We start from the raw sequence: 19,574 nt of genomic DNA on the forward strand, positions 1-19,574 counted from the left end.
GAAATTCTGGTAATTAGAAAACTCTCCTAGATAACTAATAAGGACCTACTGTATAGCGCAGGGGACTCCACTCAATACTCTGTAATGACCTATATGGGAAAAGAATCTAAAAAAAGAGTGGATATATGTTCATGTATAACTGCTTCACTTTGCTGTACGTCTGAAAGTAACACAACATTGTAAACCAACTACACTTCAATAAAAATTTTTAAAAAAAGAAAAAGAAAACTCTCCACCCTCCCCTCTTAGAATATGTGATATCAAACAAACATTCCTTTCTTCTCCCTCTTCTGCTGCAACCCATCCAGTCAGATTAAGGAACATCTGTCAGATTAACTGGAATACACCAATGAGGCAAAAAGGGAACTAGTTAAGTACAAAAAGACACAGATTAAAAAGATCTGGGAATTCCCTGGCAGTCCAATGGTTAAGATTCCGCATTCCCAATGCTGCGGATGCAGGTTCAATTCCTGACCAGGGAACTAAGATCCTGCGTGTCACACAGCACCGTCAAAAAAACTAAAAACTAAAACTAAAAAATGTTTAAAAAAAAGTTTAAAAAGATCGGAACTGTTGCAAAATAAAAGTTAAGTAACATTAAAATAGCTAAAGAAACGAAACTGTATCCAAGAGTAAGAATGTGTCCCTCGTACCCACTAACACTTAAAATATCTATATTTTGAGATGAATCCCAAAAAAAGAGGGGGCAGGGTTGGCTCAAGCAAGGAGAGTAATGAGTAACAAAATGGAAAACGCTTTATTGTGAAATATTTAAGACATTTAATCTAGAGCAGAGATACCAGAAATCAGGGCACTAGGGCATTAAAGATAGCAGAGAAACGCTCCAAAAATCTCAAAAATGCTGAAAACTACCAAGCTACCATTTATTTGAGGGAGGAAGCAGGGAAGAGCTGGAGGAGAGGCTACAAAAGACCCTCGCTCACAGTATCTGCAGGGTTCCTGCAAGTGTGGCAGGAAACACAATCTAAAGACTGGCCCTTGGGAAGTAATTCCTAATTAAAGCAGGTAGTCCCCTTTAAGAAAGGTTCACAGAATTCCTTACCCTAGAAATCCTACCCACTTATCTTAAATGGTTTAAGGTGATTCTACCAAGAGGCAGACACCAAATCAGATGTCCTCCTTGGTGCCCTTCTCATGCCAACTCCATGATATTATAAAAACAAGTTTGAGGGACTTTCCTGGCAGCGCAGTGGTTGCAAATCCACCTGCCAATGCAGGGGACACGGGTTCGACCCCTGGTTGGGGAAGATCTCACATGCCATGGAGCAACTAAGCCTATGCAGCACAACTAATGAGCCTGCGCTCTAGAGCCCTCGAGTCACAACTATTGAGCCTTCAAGCCACAACTACTGAAGCCCGCACACCTAGAGCCCGTGCTCCACAACAAGAGAAGCCGTTGCAATGAGAAGCCCAAGCACCGCAATGAAGAGTAGCCCCCCTGGCTCGCCACAATTAGAGAAAGCCCGCACGGAGCAACACCCAATGCAGCCAATTAATCTGTCAATCAATCAATAACTTTATTTTAAAAAAGCCAACCAAGTCTGAAAGAACAAATAACAACACTAAGTCTCAGCGTGCAAGTGAGGGAGGGTGAGTCCAGCCTCTGGGCACTCACCCTGCATCTCCCTCGGCCCCAGTCCTCTGGTGCCGCTGGGCACATGGGCACACAAGAGGCAGTGTGGTGCAGAAGGCAGCTCCTAGATCGTAAGGCAGAAAAGCTGCAGGAGACTGTCTCTGCCGTGTATGATCAAGCTCTGTAACTTTGGGCAAATCATTCTCTCTGGGCTTTGGTTCTCTCCTCTGGAAGATGAGAGGGTTGGGAACCAAATAACTTCTAAATTCCTTTTCTCTTCTCAAATGCTTAGACTTTACAGCCCACCAATTCTCTTTCATAACATCTTCCTTCCTCTGTGGTCATCCTCCTTCCTCACTCTATGTAACCAAAAGGAAGACAGGAGTAAGGTCTTCTCAGCATGTTATTCTAGAAACCGCCCAACAAAGAAAGGCATCCTTTAAGCACATGATGTACAACTTGAACTGAGTTTAGTCATTCACTGTCTCCCTTTCTTTCTGAACCAGTGGGTTTTCTCTGAGCATTAAAGAAGTAGCTCAGAAAGCTACAAGGAGGGGGAGGGGAAAGTGAGAGCAGGGCTGGACATAACTCAAACACCCAATCTGTTTCGATCAAAGTCACCTTCATTTGATGAAAGGGTTATATTGCTATTTTTTTTTAAGTTAAAAATCACTATTTTATACCATACTACCACTAAAGCCAAGTATTCTCTTCTCAACTCTGTGGTGCTGTGAATACAACCCCAGTATATCCCCATGGACCCCAGTTATTCTGAGCATTCCAATATGGCATAAGTATTCTTACTGTTTTTTAGGGCGCTGGCAAATTCTGGGCCACCTTTGTCCTTGAAAATAGGGAAAACATCTGGTTGAGGAAGCTGATTGGTGGTCAGCAGCGCTTTTTGTAGCTTGATCCTTCCTTCTAAGAGCTGGTCCCACAGTGCTGAGAAAGAAAAAAGAATTCCATTCCTCAGTTATAACATCTTCCTGGGGCGGGAAGCAGGGGAGGCACTGGCAATCAAAGCAGTCTCTAAGCAACATAGCTTTATCACAGTTTCATGCCATGGAAACACTCTATTTATTACAGGAAATAAATTCAGTATCTGGACCCAAATTGACTTGCTACATGACAGAGACAGCTACAGTCCAAGGAGAGGAGAAGACACTCTTCTCTTCAACCTTCCACAGCTGCCAGAAGTACTAGAGCAGGGGCTTCGCTGGTGGTGCAGTGGTTAAGAATCCACCTGTCAATGCAGGGGACACGGGTTCAAGCCCTGGGCTGGGAAGATCCCACAGGCAACGGAGCTATTAAGCCCGTGCATCACAACTACTGAGCCTGTGCTCTAGAGCCCGCGAGCCACAACTATTGAGCCCACATGCCACAACTACTGAAGCCCGTGCGCCTAGAGCCCGTGCTCTGCCATAAGAGAAGCCACCTCAATGAGCAGCCCATGCATCACAATGAAGAGTAGCCCCTACTCTCTGCAACTAGAGAAAACCCACGCACAGCAAGGAAGACCCAACACAGCCAATAAATAAATAAATAAAAAAGAAGTGCTAGAGCAGGACCAGCAAACAGCTAGGTGTAGCGACGGCGGGCCAAACACAGGGGAAGGGCGCTTCCAGCCTCTAGGTAAGTGGGGCACATCATCAACTAACTGGAAGGACACAGGTGAGAGCAAACAGCCAAAAACAAACAAACAAACAAAAAGGAGATCAAATGTGGACACTCCGAAAACCAAGCAAACAGCGAGCCATGTACAAACCTATCTGGTTCTTCACGGCTCGGCCTTTCTCCACCTCCTCTGAAACTTTGGCCTTGGAGAAGGTCATCACCACCCCGTCGTCCTCACTGGCCCTGTCTTCAGCCTTGTCTTCCTCACTCTCACCTTCAAAGTCTTCCTCACCATCCCCTTCTTCCATACCGCTCTCCTCCTCTTCGTCTTCCTCCTCCTCACTGCTACCAAGGTCATCCATTCCCTCCGTAAATTTCTCAAAGTCACTGATGCTCTGGACACTGAAGCCCGACGCCTTCTTGGAGCAGCTTCTGCTCCCCGCCTTCCAGGCCGGGCTACTGTCCGCGTCACCACCACTCTCCTGTTCCTCAGCACTCACGACATCCTCATCGGAGTCCTCCAGGCCCAGTTCCTCTGAATCTCCATCTCCAGACCCTTCCTCATCAGATATTTCTTTATCTAAACAAGGGAGGGAAGAAGGGAAAAAAAGAAAAGGATGTTACCTTGAGACAAATACTAGGCCGTATCTTTCATTTTAACTAAAATAAGAGATATCCCCCACCCCCAAGAAAAGGTATTACTGTATTCAGTGCAACTCAACAAATATTTATTACATGTCTACTATCTCTAAAATGCTAAGGAAGAAACAAAAATGAATAAAATGTGGGTCCTATCCTACTGAAAGGCTCTAGTGGGAAAGACAGACCCATGAAAACTACAATACAGAGAAGAATTAAACTTTGGACAAAGTTTTGATAACCAAGAGGAGGAAGGGATTATAACTGTGGGGCTAGTGAATTTCAGCAAGGTTATAAGGAAAAGATAGCCTTTGGTCTGGACCTTGGAAAATGGTCAGCTTTCAACCGCTGTGAGGGAATTACTGGTTTTCCCAAACCTGCATCTGAAAAAATAGAGTTTATCATTAACTATCCCAAATGCGCATTCTCCACCACACTAGCGATGCTTAGTAAACACTTATTAAGCACCTATTATGAACCAGCCATGGATAAAAACTAGAGACTGACAAATAGAACGTAACATCTATGGGGAGGGGTTCATAGTCTGCTAGGAGTGGTAGATATGTATAACCAACAACTATATTGCAATGTCATCAGTATAGCGTATAGAGAAGGGTGAGAGATGGCTTCATGCAAAGGACACATTACAGTTTTACTTATTAAGCATAAGTAACAGGTCATCAGACAGAGCAGGGGGAAGGAAAGGAAAAGCAGCAGATGCAAAGGTCCAGCACACAAAAGTACACTGGAGTGCGTGGGATATGAGCCCAGAGAGTTGCTCAGGGACCACATCAGGAGTCTCGTCTTCCATGGGAAGGAGTTTGAACCTGTTCCTTCAGGAAATGGAATATTAGTTATGGCTCCTTATTTTACATATGCTTGGGGTATCCTGATACTTAGAGGTCTTTAATGATTATCTAATCTCTTTCATGGTAGAACATAAAGGTCCCATATACAGGAAACATAATTATACAGGGACCTGTTACCAACAACTTTCTTCATAAAATAAAGATTTTGTGAAAATATGATAGGTCTTAAGTACTTCTTTAAGTAACAATATATAAACTCAAGACACAGAAGGTTGCCAAAAATATAAACTAAGTGCCAAATAGTAAGGGAAATAATCCTTTAAGTTCTTTAAATGTGTGCCATTTCTCAGATAAAGAAACATTCACAGAATAGTAGTTATATAGATCTTAAAGTCAGACTGCCTTATTTGAGTTCCAGCTTGTACTTACTAGATATATGACCTTGAGCAAGTTACTTAACCAATGTGCCCCTCAATTTCCTTACCTGTAAAATGGGGATAAATAGTACTAACCCCACAGGGCTGTTGGGAGGATTAAATGAGATGATACACGTAATGATAACAGTGATAATATTTTCTGAGGGCTTACTATGTCCCAGGCTCTTAGAACTTAAAGGACTTACCACAGTGTCTGACACACGGTGAGAGCTTAATAAATATTATATTGGTCCCAGGACTGGTCTGTTTATCCATCTCTAAGCAAAGAATATGAAATGAGCGTATCATCTGGGAGCTCCCAGAACTGCATCAAGGACTACATCATGGATATCATAGCATGAGTTTTTGTTTCTTTTATATAGTCTGCGGATTCTCAGCATGTCCCTCTGACCTCTCTAAAGGAAAACAAACAGCACCCTTTCAATAATCACCATATCCAGCCCCCTTCTTCCACTCTGAGAAACTCACAACCTTTAAAACTATAAACTCACATCCTCCTAACTCTTGCAGGGATCAGGGAAAGAATATGAAATTTTTACAATGGCAAAAAATGAGTGTCACAAGTTAATATTATCCAGCGATTCAATGCAAAACTGTGACAAATCACAGGAAAAGGGTCAAAATCCATGAGTAGCAAGTTCACCAGACACAATGCCTGTTCAACACACAGCCCTCTCCAAAATCCAAATATGCAAGACCTTTTCTCTCACTCCATTTTAGGGTGCAAACATTAGGAGTACAGCACCTTAATACCTCCAGGCTTTAGACTGCTTATGAAGTTAAATTACATACTTCAAAGGGCCCTTTCTAATGCCAAATCAATGGTTTCTCCGAAGACAATAGCTGGGGCATCCAGACTAGCTCTGCAAAAAATCATTAAAAAAAAAAAAAAAAAGATTTTAACCCAAAAAACTTGGAAAGAGTGAGTACCAGGCGAATATGTCTACTCACCAGATGAAACTGCCAGAGTCTGCTCCCAATGGTCTTCCTTCCAAGCTTTTCTAGAGGTGGTCTTGCCAGAATACCTCTTGTCTGTGTCCAAGAGGGAGGCTGATGCCAGCTTTCTAATGCTACCCACCGCCAGGAAATCACCTTCCCCATCTTCCCCTTCATCAAACCTGTCAATCACTCTGGCAGCAGTGGCTGTGGGGGGAAGGGGGAAAAGTAATCAGAATCTCCTGGTTAGAACGAACTTTAATGATAACCCTGTTCAACCCTTTAAATTCATGCTTGAATGCCCTCTACAAAATCCCCATCAACTTCCAAGAACAGGGAGGGACCTCATCATCTCCCAAGGCAGACCACTTACTACCTTGCTGCTGCTCCTGAACAGAAAGCTGACTCCCTGCATCTACCAGGAGGATGCATTCATGTCTTCCATCATTGAAAATTAGTCTAATTCCTCTGCCACGTATGACAGTCGCTCGAATATTTTAAGCCAGCCATCATCATGTTCTATCCCCCTCCAGCCCATCCCTCAGGGAGTTTTCTTTGCTTATCCTGACTAAACAGCCCCAGTTCCTTCAACTGATTATTCCTAAGAAACGGTCCAGCACTCACATTTATCCCTCCGCATTCCCCCTTCCTCACACTTCTCTGACTCAGACCTAAAGCAGAATTACTCCCAACTAGATCTTGAACGTCAGCTTACAGAATAGCAGTCTCATTCGTCAGCTGCTAAGCAAGTGTGCTGAGGCCTGAAAAGGCTTCACCGGCACCATGGAAGCCTACTTCTTCCTTCATTCTCCAAATAAGTTCTCAGGGGCAGGCAGAGTTTGTTTGTTTTAAAAAAAAGGATGAGACTTCCTTCTCCTCATGTCTCATGTCCTGAAAGATAACTTCCAACCCTCCACCAGGCTCTGGCTGCCTTCAACAGCCCTGGATCAACAGTTAACCCAGGGCAGAGTCCTCCGGACGCTCCGCCCACCCGAGCGCCCAGCCTGGAACGCGCGTCAGAAGGATTCCGAAGCCCTCCTCCCCGGCCCCGGGGGCCACCCTCACGGGAAGCAGTTCTCCTCTGCGCGAGGGGCAGGAGAGTAGGCTAGGCGGCGAGGTCCAGCTGCCGGCCCCTCGCACGCCGCCCGGGTCCGCACCGGGCCCGGCCCACGGCTCCGCACGTGGCCTTGCCCCGCATCAGCCCTCACCCTCCTCGGGGTCGGCCTCAGGGTCCCCCTCGCGCGGTCGCGGGTTCAACAACTGTTCCAGCTGCAGCGCCAGAGGCTGCGGCCCCGCCATGGTCACCAGGTCTCGCCCTGCGCCGTGCTCGCGAACGTCGCGCTCCTCCTGCCGAGTCCTCTCGCCCCGAGACTGAGCCCCAGCGCAACCAGAGATGCGCGGGGAGTCGCGCACCCAGCTCCGGGCCGGCAACTTCCGGGAGGCTCCCGGGAGGGGGCGGGGCTTGCGTCACTACGGGCGCTGCTAGGATGAAGGCGGAAGCGCCCGGAAGGCCGACGCGCGTGCGCGTGCGCCGAGGGGGTTTGTTGGGCAGCGCGGGAGCGCGCAAGGGTACGGCGCCGCCTCTGGCCCCGAGCCGAGGCTGCGTTGCGCGCCGCGGGTGTCCTCTCGCATAAAGTATGCCTCAAGGTTTGTCCGAGATTTGCTTAGAAACAGCGTAGCGTAGCCGTGACCCGTGGTGGCTGATTTGGGAAGGAGGAGGCGTAAAGGATAAGCGTCTCGAACCTCACGTGTGCCTTAGGGCACGCACAGACTGGGACCAACAGCAGGCTTGGCATTTCACCATTTGGAGGAGTCTGGGGCCGCGATGGCCACGGTTTGGAAATCCTACCTCAGGGATGGGCATGTGTACGTGTGCGGTGGACTGCTGGCATTTTTATTAATAGGAATAATTAGGAAGCGCTATGGCTGTGCGTAAATAAAGATCGATTCTGTAGCTTCTCCACGTTCCCTTGTCTGGGCAGGGGAGAGGGTGGAGTGGGAATTACTCTACTGCACACCCATCGGTATTGATATCCTTGCTGTTCAAAGATGAAGGCACAAATACAACTGGCGCACAAATGCAGAAAATCTCAGGTCTACAGTTAGAGGGGCACAGGTAGACTCAAAATATAAAGACCCAATAGGATCAGTTTAACTGCACCCAGGCACATGGAAAAATACAATCCCTTTATATGTTCTTTCCTCATCAAGCATTCCCTGACCGCCCGCTACGTGGCAGGCACTGCTAAATGAGATACAAAGATGTGTAAGTTAGATTCTTTCCTGGCTGTGATCAGCCTAGGGGCATAGACAAACATGTAAACAGAAACTGCAGAAAGGGATGATCAGGTCTATCCTTCCTGTATCTGTGTGAGGTCACCTGTAAAGACCTAGAAGCCCCTAAACAGAAACTGCCTCAAACAGATCCTGAAAACAGGGTTGGGGTGCCCCGTGTCCTTCCTGGGAACAGCCCAGGCCAATTGGATCCCACAGCTGAACAGCCTGGGGAACCCTCAGTTCTCCAGTGTCTCCTGTGGAACCCAAGGCAATTTAGGGTCCCTGACTTCCCTAGTCTTCATGCCCCCAGTGTCAAGAGCAACAAGAGACCACTTGGCCCACGTCCCGTTCCTAGGTGGCGGTAGAAGGAAAGGAGAGCCCTCAGGGTAGCCGTCCACAGACAAGAAAGGGCAAGAAAGCCAGGCTAGGATGGTGGCATCCTAGGCAAAGCACGGAGGCAAAGAAAACTGCTTTTTACCACCTGCAATAGAATTCAGTCTAGGAAACAGCTTTAAAACAAAAAACAAAAAGACATATCCCCTGAAACTGCAGTCTGGTGCCTGCGTCTGAGGCCTCCAGAGCAAAAGCCATTCTCCACGGACTGGGACAGCCATTGCCCTGGGCTTCGGAAGGACAACAATGCTTCCCTTACCTCACATTTAGGAAACTACCTCCCCCAGCCCTCTTCCCTTTCTATTTGAACACGAATAAGGCTTAGAAACCTGGCCTTGGGGTAAAGAAAGGGGAGAAAAGGAGGGGGAAGGTGAGGCAAGGCAGAGACCACCTCTAAGCTGTCCTGTAAACAGGACACTGCTGGATAATTCTGGGCAGAAGACGCCTGCTTCCCTACTCTTCCGTCTCTGTCCAGGTGCCTTACTGACTTGGAAAGCCTTTTTTTTTTTTTTTTTGGCGCACAGGCTTAGTTGCTCTGTGGCATGTGGGATCTTCCTGGAGCTGGGATCGAACCCGTGACCTCTGCATTGGCAGGCGGATTCTTAACCACTGCGCCACCTAGGAAGCCCTTGGAAAGCCTTTTGAGGAAGAAATCAAGACCGCTCTTCTGCTGTTGCACACATCCCAGGGCCCCAAAAATGCTTCCCGGGCTTTCTCACTCCATTCTGAGGGTAGGGAGAGGACTCCAGGAGTGGAGGAAAGAAGAAAGTTCTAGGACTTGAGATGCAGCTCAGAGATGTGGAGGCACAGGGCAGCAACCTCCTGAAATCCCCTCTGGGGGGCTCTCCCTACTTGATTCTAGATTCTTGAGAAGGGAGGAGGGCTTTCCAGATGGGGATGGGAGTGAAGGGTAGACTATGGGAGGGGCTCTTTCAAAGACTGTACCTCCTGAGAAGAAGTGTAAACCCTGACTGCCCTGTGATGTGAGCAGATGAGATGAGGAGGGGGGAGTAAATGGGAGAGTGCTCCTAAAACAACAGTCCTCTCTAGAGAAGGTCAGAGGGTCTCCCAGTTCAAGGTCCCTCTGCCTGCTGCCTAAGGGCTTCAAAGTGGCAGACAGATGTAGGAAGAGCAGAGGATAGGCAGAGCTGACATTGGATACCACCCCCCACTCATTATCCCAATCACCTGTCTGCCCAGCTGACCAGGAGTTTCAAGAGCTTAGGGAAAGCAGGTTCTCACCTTTCTTTCTTTCTTCTCAGATACTATCAAGGGTCCCAGGCCCCTGCCAATGCCTGTCCTGGCTCTTCACGCATCATCCTCCCCCATTGTCTCGCCCTAAAGCAATTCCCACTTTCCCCCACCGTGGAAAAGAGAGGTGGGTGAGCTTTGATTCCCTCGCCCAGGGCAGATGGCAGCTCCCAGCCACTGGACCCCTGAGGGCAGGTGGCCAGAGGCACAGAGGTGGCAGCTTTAAGATGGCCGCGGGGAGAAACCAGGCTGTCAAGCCCAGGCAGGAGAGGAGACTGCGCTCTGGGTGGGAGGGCACCGCCCAGTCCCGCCCCTCCTGCCTTTGCGCCTCTGGGGAGCTCCCAGTGCGCACTGGGATGGTGCAGTGCTCCTGTGCAGCTCAGGGCCAGAGGTGGGCAGCACAGCTCTGGTGGGAACAAGAACAGCCCCCGACATTTCTAGACCTCCCCCTCTCAGGCGGCTCCAAATTTGACGGCTAAACTTTGCTACCTGGTCAGGGATTCGTTAGGGTTCTGGATACAGCTTCCAGGGAGAAAGACTGAGCTGCTACCACAGAGTCAGAGAGAAGAACTGCGTCCACACCGAGCACCCAACTCTAAAGTGCTTCTTATCAAGATTCCACAATAAAGCTGCTAAATAATTCAGCAGGCTTGATAGGAAAATGCAGCTTCCTAATGAGCATACGTTCGGTTAAATGAATGTCTTTAAAGGAGGCTGGCTGTAATGAATAAGTTGGCTATGATTTAACGTATATAAATGCTAAAAGGGCAAAAACAAGGCAATCCAGTGATTGCATACAAAGTAGATAAAATGTGCTGCATGCACAGGCTAGGAGTTTTGAAAGTCTCCCCAGTATCTCATAAATTTGGATTTCTGAAAGACACTGTCAGATTCCACCCCGATAGTCTTCCCCATTGGATAAGCTGTCATGTGGATGCAGTGAAATATTGCTTATTTTAAAGCCTTCTTAGCCAGAAACATACACTTGGGTGTGTCTTAACAAAACATGAAAACAACACTGGAAATGGCATACCATTTCGTGTAAAACCTTTGATTTTTTTTAAATAAGGAAATAAAGAATCCAGACTGAAATCTAGGTGATATGGAAAAGAAATTCTGGAACTCTAGTCGTGTCTGAGAGTAAAACACACACACGTATTTCACAGCAGATAAAATATTTAAATTCCTTCCATGTTTAATGAAGGCTTGGAAGGGATTGAACTACTTTTCGGAACCTACTGGCAACTCTCAGTTGAAATTTGATTTCTATATTGGTTATTTTTGCTCATCTTTCAGAGAAAGTAATATGTATCTTGTGCCAAGCAAAATCGTTTTCCTTCTGGGGAACTTCAAATGAAACAAATATTATAAAACAACTATTTCATATCCGTTCAGTGAAAGGGATTAAAGTATTTCATTTCTAGCTGCGCTGTACATTCATTTTATGTTATCTTTCAAACCACCAAATTAGGAAGCAGGATTATCTATGGGAAACGAATTGAAATAGAAAAGGACCACTTCTAACTACCTAGTTACAGGTAACTGACATTCACAAGTCTGGTTTTGCCTGTTTAGAGGGGAGAGGGAGAGAGTGCATGGGGTCTCATGCTTAATGACAGGCTGGGACCACTTATTTTTAGCCATGGATTTGACTTCTATTTCAAATTCTATATTAACTTATCAGCAAACATCTCTTCAACTGTATCCGTTAAAATTCACAGAATGCAAATCTGTAGTTAATAACAGCAGGAAGGCACCGAGAATTGCTTGGCTGGCATCAGCAAAGGGGTTCAACCATAGCCAAGGTAAAAAAAGATCCACCAGTCTCTTTTCCTCCTGGCTTTTGAGGGGTTATTCGGCCCCTTATCACAGCTCAATTCTAGTTGTTAAAACATCAAATAACACACCAATTATCTAAACATCAGATTTTCCATTTTTATTAAAAACTCACAAATTTATTCAACATGTTTTCTTTCATACAGTGAATGGTCTAATATGCACTGGAGGTCACACAAGCTTAGGTTTATCAGAACAATAAAAGACATATGAGAAATTTAATATATAAAGAAAAAAGTAGCAGCTGTTGACTGCATATTTGACCATAAAATTTAAATATTTTGGATTTTATTTTAAAGACACAAAAATAAAACCTGTGTGGGTCTATATAAGTCATATTAACAATTCCATGAATGTTCAACAGGACTAAAAATTAGCAAAGATGTTTTTTTTAAACCTTGTAACACTTTTTTTTTTAACACTTTCTCGGGTTGTGGTGCCAAGCACCTTTACAGTATTTGTGCTATAATTATTCTATTTGGCAAGTGTCTGAATATCATGTTTTCTCTTTGCCTTGTGTAAACAACACCTTTTTACATACTAGCACAGTGAGCTGTGAGCCCTGCAAATCTGTCAGAACGTCTACAGGAAAGAAAATGAACAATTTTGGTTGATTGCTCAAAACATCTTGTTTTGAACAAGAGGTTTCAAAACAGGATATATTAGTAAAACACTGAACTCCTGAATTTAACATTATACGTAAACAGTTGACTGTTTTTAGTTTAATAGTCTTTTTTTTTTAATTTTGTGTGTATGAAGGTAGAATACTTTTCTTGTACAGCTGATGTTCAAGTTATTTTACTAAGAGGTCTGGCTGGAGACCATCCTATGGAGTGAGAGAGAGAGAGAGAGAGAGAGAGAGAGAGTGTGTGTGTGTGTGTGTGTGTGTAGAGCTTTGTGAAGGTAGAAGAGTTGATACTGAGGGCTTTACATTTAGAATTTTGCAATTTTGGCAAAAACAAAAACAAAACAAAACAAAAACCCAGATAGACAAAAAAAATATATATATAGTCCCACCTGATGCACAGCAGGTCGGCGTTTCTGAAGCTATAAGAGTTTGTTGTCGCTGTTCCTTAACTCTGAGACAACACTAACAGATTTCCCAGAGCCAGAACCCTCCTGGCTGGCCCGGGAGCGCCCCCGGCCGCTTCACCTCCCTCAGGGGGCTGCGGGCGCAGCCTCCCTCCCCGCGGCTCCTGGCATCATCACTGGCTGGCCGCCCCCGCAGCTGCCGCGGGTGTTTTTTTATGCTGCCCGCCGGCCTCTCCCTTGTGCGGACGGTGTCTGTCCAAGGATCTGGGTCCAGGTGGGAGGTGGGGAGAGGTCTGCATCTCCCTGCGGGAGCCCCAGTTCTGCACCTTGCCAGCCAGCGCACGGATCCCAGCGGTACCTCCATGCGGATTTGGATCCTATTTTGTGTCCCCCTTTCCCATCCGGTCTCCCCAGATGGAAAATGGTCCCCGAGGCTGGAGGAAGTGGGGCGGGGGGATGACTTGCTTTTGTGGGGTTTTTTTCTGTTTTCTGTTTTTATTAAATAAAGGTTCATTTCTGTACAACCACGAACTCCGCGGACCGTGCGCCACTCCGCTACCACACGGCCGCCTCGTTCATTTCGGGGGGATGAGACAGGTGGTTCCCGTAGCTCGCCCCGCCGTTGACCGACAGCGACGAGAAGGGTGGGCTGGGCCCGAAAACCTCGGCCGACATTGAGTGGAGAGGCCCGGGCAGGCTGGGCTCGGGGCTGGGCGAGTCCCCGGGAGGATGCGCCAGGATGTCGGTGAACCGCTGCGCTTCGCTCGACGGGTGGTGGCCGGGCAGCGGGTGCTCCAGGCCACCCAGGGGTGTCCCGGAAGGCCCGGACGACGACACGAAGGGCAGGTCTACTGGCGTCTGAGCCTGCGAGGACGGGGGAGCTTGCGGGAAGAAGTCGTAGTTGCCTCCGGGCCCGTAGTACTCGCTCTGGTAATCTGCGGAGCGGCGGGGAGGAGGATGTCAGGGCGGGGTCCCCGGTTGGGGTGGGGCGGGGTGACAGGCCGGAAGGCGCACCCACGAGCCGGCTGGGGAGGGCAACGCGGGGAACTAGCCAGTCGCCGGGGTCTTCTGCCGTGCTGGGAGCACGGAGGAGGCCGGGTGCGAACGCATGAGCTGCTCCCTACCTGCCCACCCGGCTCATTTCAGGGTCGGGGATTCGGTCCGGTCTCACTCTCTCCCCTTGAATTACTCCCTAACCTTCACCCATCTCTTCCCCACTCTCCACTTCTCTATAGAAAGCAAGAAGCGCCTGCGCGCTGCTACCCGCTTCCAACGAAGCCAACCCCGGCCTGCCCGCGCCCTGCCCCGGGCAGCGCACCCACCTCCATAGAAGGAGAAGGGCCCGTTGGGGATGAGCTCGCCCGGCTCCAGGCGGTCCACGAGCGGCCGCATCCGGCGCGGACTGCGGAAGAAGGCGTGGCGCCGGGCGCCCAGCGCGCTCAGCTGCTTCATCCTGCGTTCCTTGGAGCGTCGGTTCTGGAACCAGACCTGAAGCACATACGCCGGGGGTGAGGCCCCGGAGACCCCACCTCCGACTTCGAGTGCGCGGCCTAACCTGGCCCCTCACCCTTCCACTGCCTAGCTCGCGCATTCCGGGCCGTGTGTGCGTGTGTGTTGTATTGGGGGGGGGGGGGTGTCTATGAGTAGGACCGCGCAGGGTGGCCCTTGAGCCAATGGTGAACAGGATTCCCGACAGAGGAAACTGGGCAAGCCGCTCTGCCCAACAGGAGGCAACTGGAGTTGTTTCTAACAATTCCAGCGACACTGTAACAGCTTCCCGAGGGCTGTACACACAGAGGCTCAACCTCCCCAAACAGTTTCAGACACACAGCTTCCCTTTCACCGACCCTGGCAGCCCCCTCTTCCTCTGCATGGCCGTGACAGAGATCCAAACAGCCTCCTGTTGACACTTAGTTTCCCAAAGATAGTGACACCCAAACCCACAATCTCCTTTTCACACCCACGCACAACCTCCCAGTGCCAAACATACTCATCCCCAGCCTCTCGCTGGTAGTGACACAGACATGCAACCTCCCCTTCACCTGCGCATAAGATCGCACCACCTCTCAGAGACAGAGGGCCCCTGTGGAGGGCAGCCTGCATAGGGTGCCCGCCGGCACAGCCTCCCAGGCACATCCACCCACACCCTCACAGAGCCTCCAGGCACCGGACACCTACCCTTGGGCCCAAGACTCAGGCCCGAATCACACGCAGTCTCAAGACCTTACAGCGCACACCGGCGCAGCTGCCTGAATGGCCACCTCCCATCCCCATCGCTCTCGGGACAGGCCGAGGCAGAGCTGACTCCCGCCCCGACCACCTTCCCTTCAAACCTGAACAGCCCACCTCTCTTCGGAGGGGAAGTCTTTGCTCTGGGGCTTGTTTAACTGGGGCAAAAGACCCACAAAGTTGGGGGTGGGGACACAGAGAGAGATCAGGTTGTGCAGAAGCCAGCGGAACCGATTAATTCTGGGATGCACAGCGAATTCTCGGCTCCTCCCTAACAGGGGTGGCAGTCAGAAAAATGGGTCCCAATTCTCGTCACAGTGTCGGACAGCGTCCCCTCCTCCAGCCCCATGCTCCCCTTCACTCCGCCACCGTCAGCACTATAACCTGCGGTGGACCGGAAAGAGGAGGAGGTGTAGGGAATTCCAGATGCTCTATGCGTCTGGCGACCCTTCAAAATTCGAGCTGGGTAGGGGAATGTCTCTTCCCTCCCCCCTCCGCCAGCCTCCAAGGACTCGCTCTGCTCCTCAAAACTGCCCCCGCCCCGGCTTGGCCTGGGTGCCTGCGCGGAGTAGCCGTGTGGGCCTCGAGGGAACTAAGTGGTTCGCTTGGGCCCTGACCTGGATGACGCGCATGTTGAGGCCAGTCTCTTGAGCCAGCTGCTCGCGGATGTGGCGCGTGGGCTTGGGTGTAGCAGCAAAGGCGGCCTTCAGCGTCTCCAGCTGCTTGGCTTTGATGGTGGTGCGCGGCCCTCTCCGCTTGGCCCCCAGGTTCTGGTCGTCGTTCTCATTGCTGCCACCTTCCTTGTCCGACACATTGGCGCTCTCCGAGTCCTTGGCGTCGTCCTGCGATGGGTCTTGGGAGTCCGGAGACAAACTGGGGTCACTGCCGGTGGTGGCTGGGGACAGGGAAGGGACAGGTGAGCACCAGCCTTGGCGGGCCTTCCTCCCCCAGGACCCACCCGCCCATAAGGAGCCGGGAATTAGGGCCTCACCCGAGTGAAGGCTGTTCTCTTTGGCGACACTGCTGTTGCTTAGGTAATCCTCTTTGCAGACGAATTTGTTCTCATCGATGATGTAGAGCTCCTCACCGGTGGACAGCTGCTTGTTACACATCATGCAGGTGAAGCAGTTCAGGTGAAACACTTTGCTCCGCGCTCTCCGCACCAAGTCGCTAGGGGAGATGCCCTGCGCGCAGCCGGCGCATTTGGTACCGAAACACCTGAGGGGGGTAGGGGTGGGGGTTGGCGAGGGCCAAGGGAAGCCAGAAACCGGGAGAAAGGTGATAGAGAAAGAAAGTGGAGGAAGAAGAATAGAGAGGGGTAAAGGAGAAAGAGAGAGAGACAGCCAAAAAGAAAGAGGCAGGATGCCGATGAAGCAGGCAAGAAGGCAGGAGGAGGTGGGGGGGCACCAGTGAAAAGTCAGGGAGGAGATTAACATGGTTAGAATGGTAGAGTAAGGAACTCAAGCTGCCCCCACCCAGCCTCACGCCCAGCGTTGTCCCAGAGGGAAAAAGCGCTGCCGAAGAAGGCACCAAGGTGGCGACGGGAAGGGGGAGGGAGGCACTTATTTTCCGATTAGATTGAGAGAACAAAATTAGAGCTCCATACAAATACGTCCGGAGCGCCGCTTTCCTATATATTGCCTCTCTTTCGTCGAAAAAGGACCTTAGCACAGGCTGGAGGCTGGCAAGGTCCAGTCCCGCCGCGGGTAAACAAAAAGCCACGGGGAGCCCGGACGGCCACAGCCGGGCCGTCGCCAAGTTCAAGCCCAAAGCCCGGCAGGTTGGCGCAAGCTAGACCGCGTGGGGGCTCTAGGTGCTGGGCCGCGTTTCGCGGGAGCCAGGCCTCTGGGGCTCACTGGCAGGCGGCACCGTTCACCCCTCCGGCTGGGCGCCCGCCAGGAGCTCGAGGCCCTGCACGGCGGGCCAAGGCTCAACCTGCTCTTGCTTTGGGCAATATCAGCGGACAGAGCACTGCTCCACGGTCCGCCTCAACCAGAGCCGCGCATCCCGGGGACGCACTGGGACAGCGCGTCCCGGGCCTCTAAGCAAAGCGACCCGGTGGCTTCGAACCCCAACACTGTCCCCCAGTTTGATCTATTACCATAAACTCAGAGAAAAGCAGAGACCAAGTCAGCCAAGGAAACTGAGCGATTTCAGACCGGCACAAGGGGATTTCAGTTCGAATTTGCTCCAGTTCTCTGTTGACTTGTGTATTGTGTGGATTTGGTAACAAGATAGTGAGTTTAAGAGGATTCAATTAAAAAGCTAAACGGAGAAGGGTTGTCGGGAGAAGCCTCCCGGCTCCGACGAGCCGGGGCTCGGCTTTCCCCCAAGTTTCGGCAAGGAGGTGGCGGGCCGTGGCGGGCAGAGCCTGGGACAGCTCCGAGCAGAGCCCGAGCCTCAGAGCCGAGGTCGGCGTCGGGAGGAGGACGAACCTCCTGGCCACCCCCGCAGCTAGGGAAGGTCTTCGCGGAGGCTACAGCCTCCGGCACTTCACAGGCTACCGTGCAGTAGTGGGCCCAGGTCGGCGCTGGGAGGCCCATCCGGGTTTCCAGGAAGACCCTGGGGTGTGCAGGATAAGGCACCAGGGCCGAGCTCTTCCCTGCCTGCCGCTGCCACCGCAGGCAACTCGGACACTCCATGCAAAAGGATCGGCCGTTCCCGCCAAGACTTCTCCGAGACGGAAAAGGCAGTGGCGTGGAGCTAGGCCGGGCTTCTAAGCTCAGCCTGGAGGTCGAGCAAACCGGGGAGGCCCGGAGAATGCAGTTGCGGAAGAGCCCTGCGAGGGGAAAGGCAGGAGCCGGGGCTACATCCCTTGAGGCTGAGCTACCTCCTTCCAAGCTTGGAGGGGCTTCTGGCTCAGAGGCGAGCTCAGACTCTTTCTTCCCAGGCACGTGCAGTCAAGCCCGGACCCACAATTTTCAGGACGAAAGCAGGCCGCGTCCCGGGCGCCCAGCGCGCCAGCTGGCGAGGAGGTGGGAGCCCCCGGGACTTGGCTGCCCTCTCCAAAGGCAGCTCCTAACGCGGCCGCAGCGGCCACGCTGACCTCTGATCCGAAGCTGGCTGGGAAGGGCCCGAGGGGAAGGAGCCGCAGAGGCGCGCGAGGGAAGTACTCACCGGAAGAAGTCGTTTTTGCAGTAGAGCTTGCCTTCCCGGGAGAAGCACTTCTCGGTCAGGTTGCATTTACATTCACAGCACTGGACACACTTGACGTGCCAGGCCCTGTCCAGCACGTTCAAGAGGAAGCGGTCCAGGATGGGCCTTTTGCAGCCGGCACAGTGCACCATGGTCTTTGGTTTGGTCGGGTGAGGCCCGGAGAGAGAAGCGCAGGTAGAGCCGACGGGATGACTCACCAAGACGACCGGCAGGAACTCCCCAGCCCCTCCAAAATGGGGAGACACACTTGGCAGTGCGAACCGAAACCCGCACCAGAAAATCAAAGAGAGGGAGGAAGCTGATGGGGGGCAGGAGGCGCCTCGGTGGAGTGTGCAGCCCGGCAGTCCCAGGGCCCCGGGGGCACAGCGGCGCCGCCGAAGCTCCTGGGGCGAGGAAAAGAGTCTCAGGCGGGCGAGAAAGCGACTCTTCTGCCCAGAGCCCGCGAAGGAGTGAAGGTCAACGAGAACGGCGACGGGAGCGCAAATAAATAAATAAAACGGAGTCGGAGAAGGAAGAGGACGACGCGGCGAGCTCGGGTTGCAGGGAAAGCGCCGCTTGAGTTCTCTCGGGCTTGAGGTAGAGCTGTCAGAAGTCAAAGTGCATCTGCTTTTGTCGGGGTATGAGGGCGCGTTGTGTGTGTGTGTGTGCCGGGCTGCCCGCCACCAGAATTTCCCCTCCTGTTTTTATAAAAGAAAAGAACCAAACGAGTAGAGAAGCTTTGGATCCTAAACTGCTGGCATCGCGCAATGGGTCGGGATGCGCTGGGCGCTCGCGGTGGGCCTGGGGGCGAGGGCGGGGGCAGGCCGAGGGGGGAGGGAGGGAGGGAGGGGGGAGGGCAGGAGGAAGACCTCGTTGTTGATTGTTGTTGTTGCTTAGGTTTCCCCCCTTTTGGAGAAGTGTTTGTGTCAATCGAGAGCGGAGAGGGACAACTCCGGGCGGACGCAGCCAGGTGCGCGCTCTCGCTCCCCACCTCCCCAGCCCCGTCACCTCGGCCCGTGGCCTGCCTGGCGGCCTCCGTCTCTTCGGGGCGGCCCTCCCTGCGCCTGGACTCCTTCGGGGAGGGGGTGCCGTCAGGCTCCTCACCGCGCCTGGCCGTGCATCGTGGCTCCAGTAGCAACTCGCGGCCGCCTGGGCGCGCAGCCCCACATCGCTCGGCCCACGCTCCGCTGCCTGCGTGCAACCCCACAGTCTCTCGACTTTCTTTTCCTTTTCCCCTCTTTTTTCGTTCTGGTGGCAAATCTGGGTTTCCTTTCTAGCCTCTTTCCTTCCTTCCTTTTTCTTTCTTTCTTTTTCTTTTTTTTTTTCTTTTCTTTTGCAGCGGGAGGAGTCGGGGGGAGGGGGAGTAGCTTGAAGAGCTTTTTTAAAAACGTC

General features: G+C 51.3%; 2 protein-coding genes across 3 annotated transcripts in view; both read right to left on the minus strand.

The window, feature by feature from the left end:
- The window catches only part of AATF (apoptosis antagonizing transcription factor), a 102,108-nt gene extending 94,653 nt beyond the window's left edge, over positions 1-7,455 (minus strand). Inside the window, exons 1-4 of one of the 2 annotated variants that reach the window (XM_057716192.1) lie at positions 7,238-7,455; positions 6,045-6,236; positions 3,360-3,788; positions 2,399-2,536 (exon numbers count right to left, since the gene is read on the minus strand). In XM_057716192.1, coding sequence (XP_057572175.1) covers positions 2,399-2,536; positions 3,360-3,788; positions 6,045-6,236; positions 7,238-7,328 — 850 coding nt within the window. In that variant the 5' untranslated portion in view covers positions 7,329-7,455. The remainder of the gene's footprint in view (positions 1-2,398; positions 2,537-3,359; positions 3,789-6,044; positions 6,237-7,237) is intronic. The other variant, XM_057716193.1, reaches the window with a different exon arrangement.
- A 5,837-nt stretch (positions 7,456-13,292) lies between these two features.
- On the minus strand, positions 13,293-19,146 carry LHX1 (LIM homeobox 1). The gene is made up of 5 exons (XM_057716377.1): positions 18,165-19,146; positions 16,039-16,265; positions 15,665-15,942; positions 14,141-14,306; positions 13,293-13,753 (listed from the first exon to the last, which is right to left on the minus strand). Exons 1-5 carry the CDS (start codon positions 18,332-18,334, stop codon positions 13,374-13,376), a joined length of 1,221 nt encoding a protein of 406 aa, XP_057572360.1. The 5' UTR covers positions 18,335-19,146; the 3' UTR covers positions 13,293-13,373.
- Between the last annotated feature and the right edge of the window lie 428 nt (positions 19,147-19,574).

Source organism: Hippopotamus amphibius, chromosome 17 (genome assembly GCF_030028045.1).
Source record: "Hippopotamus amphibius kiboko isolate mHipAmp2 chromosome 17, mHipAmp2.hap2, whole genome shotgun sequence".
In the NCBI taxonomy this organism is placed as follows: domain Eukaryota; kingdom Metazoa; phylum Chordata; class Mammalia; order Artiodactyla; family Hippopotamidae; genus Hippopotamus; species Hippopotamus amphibius.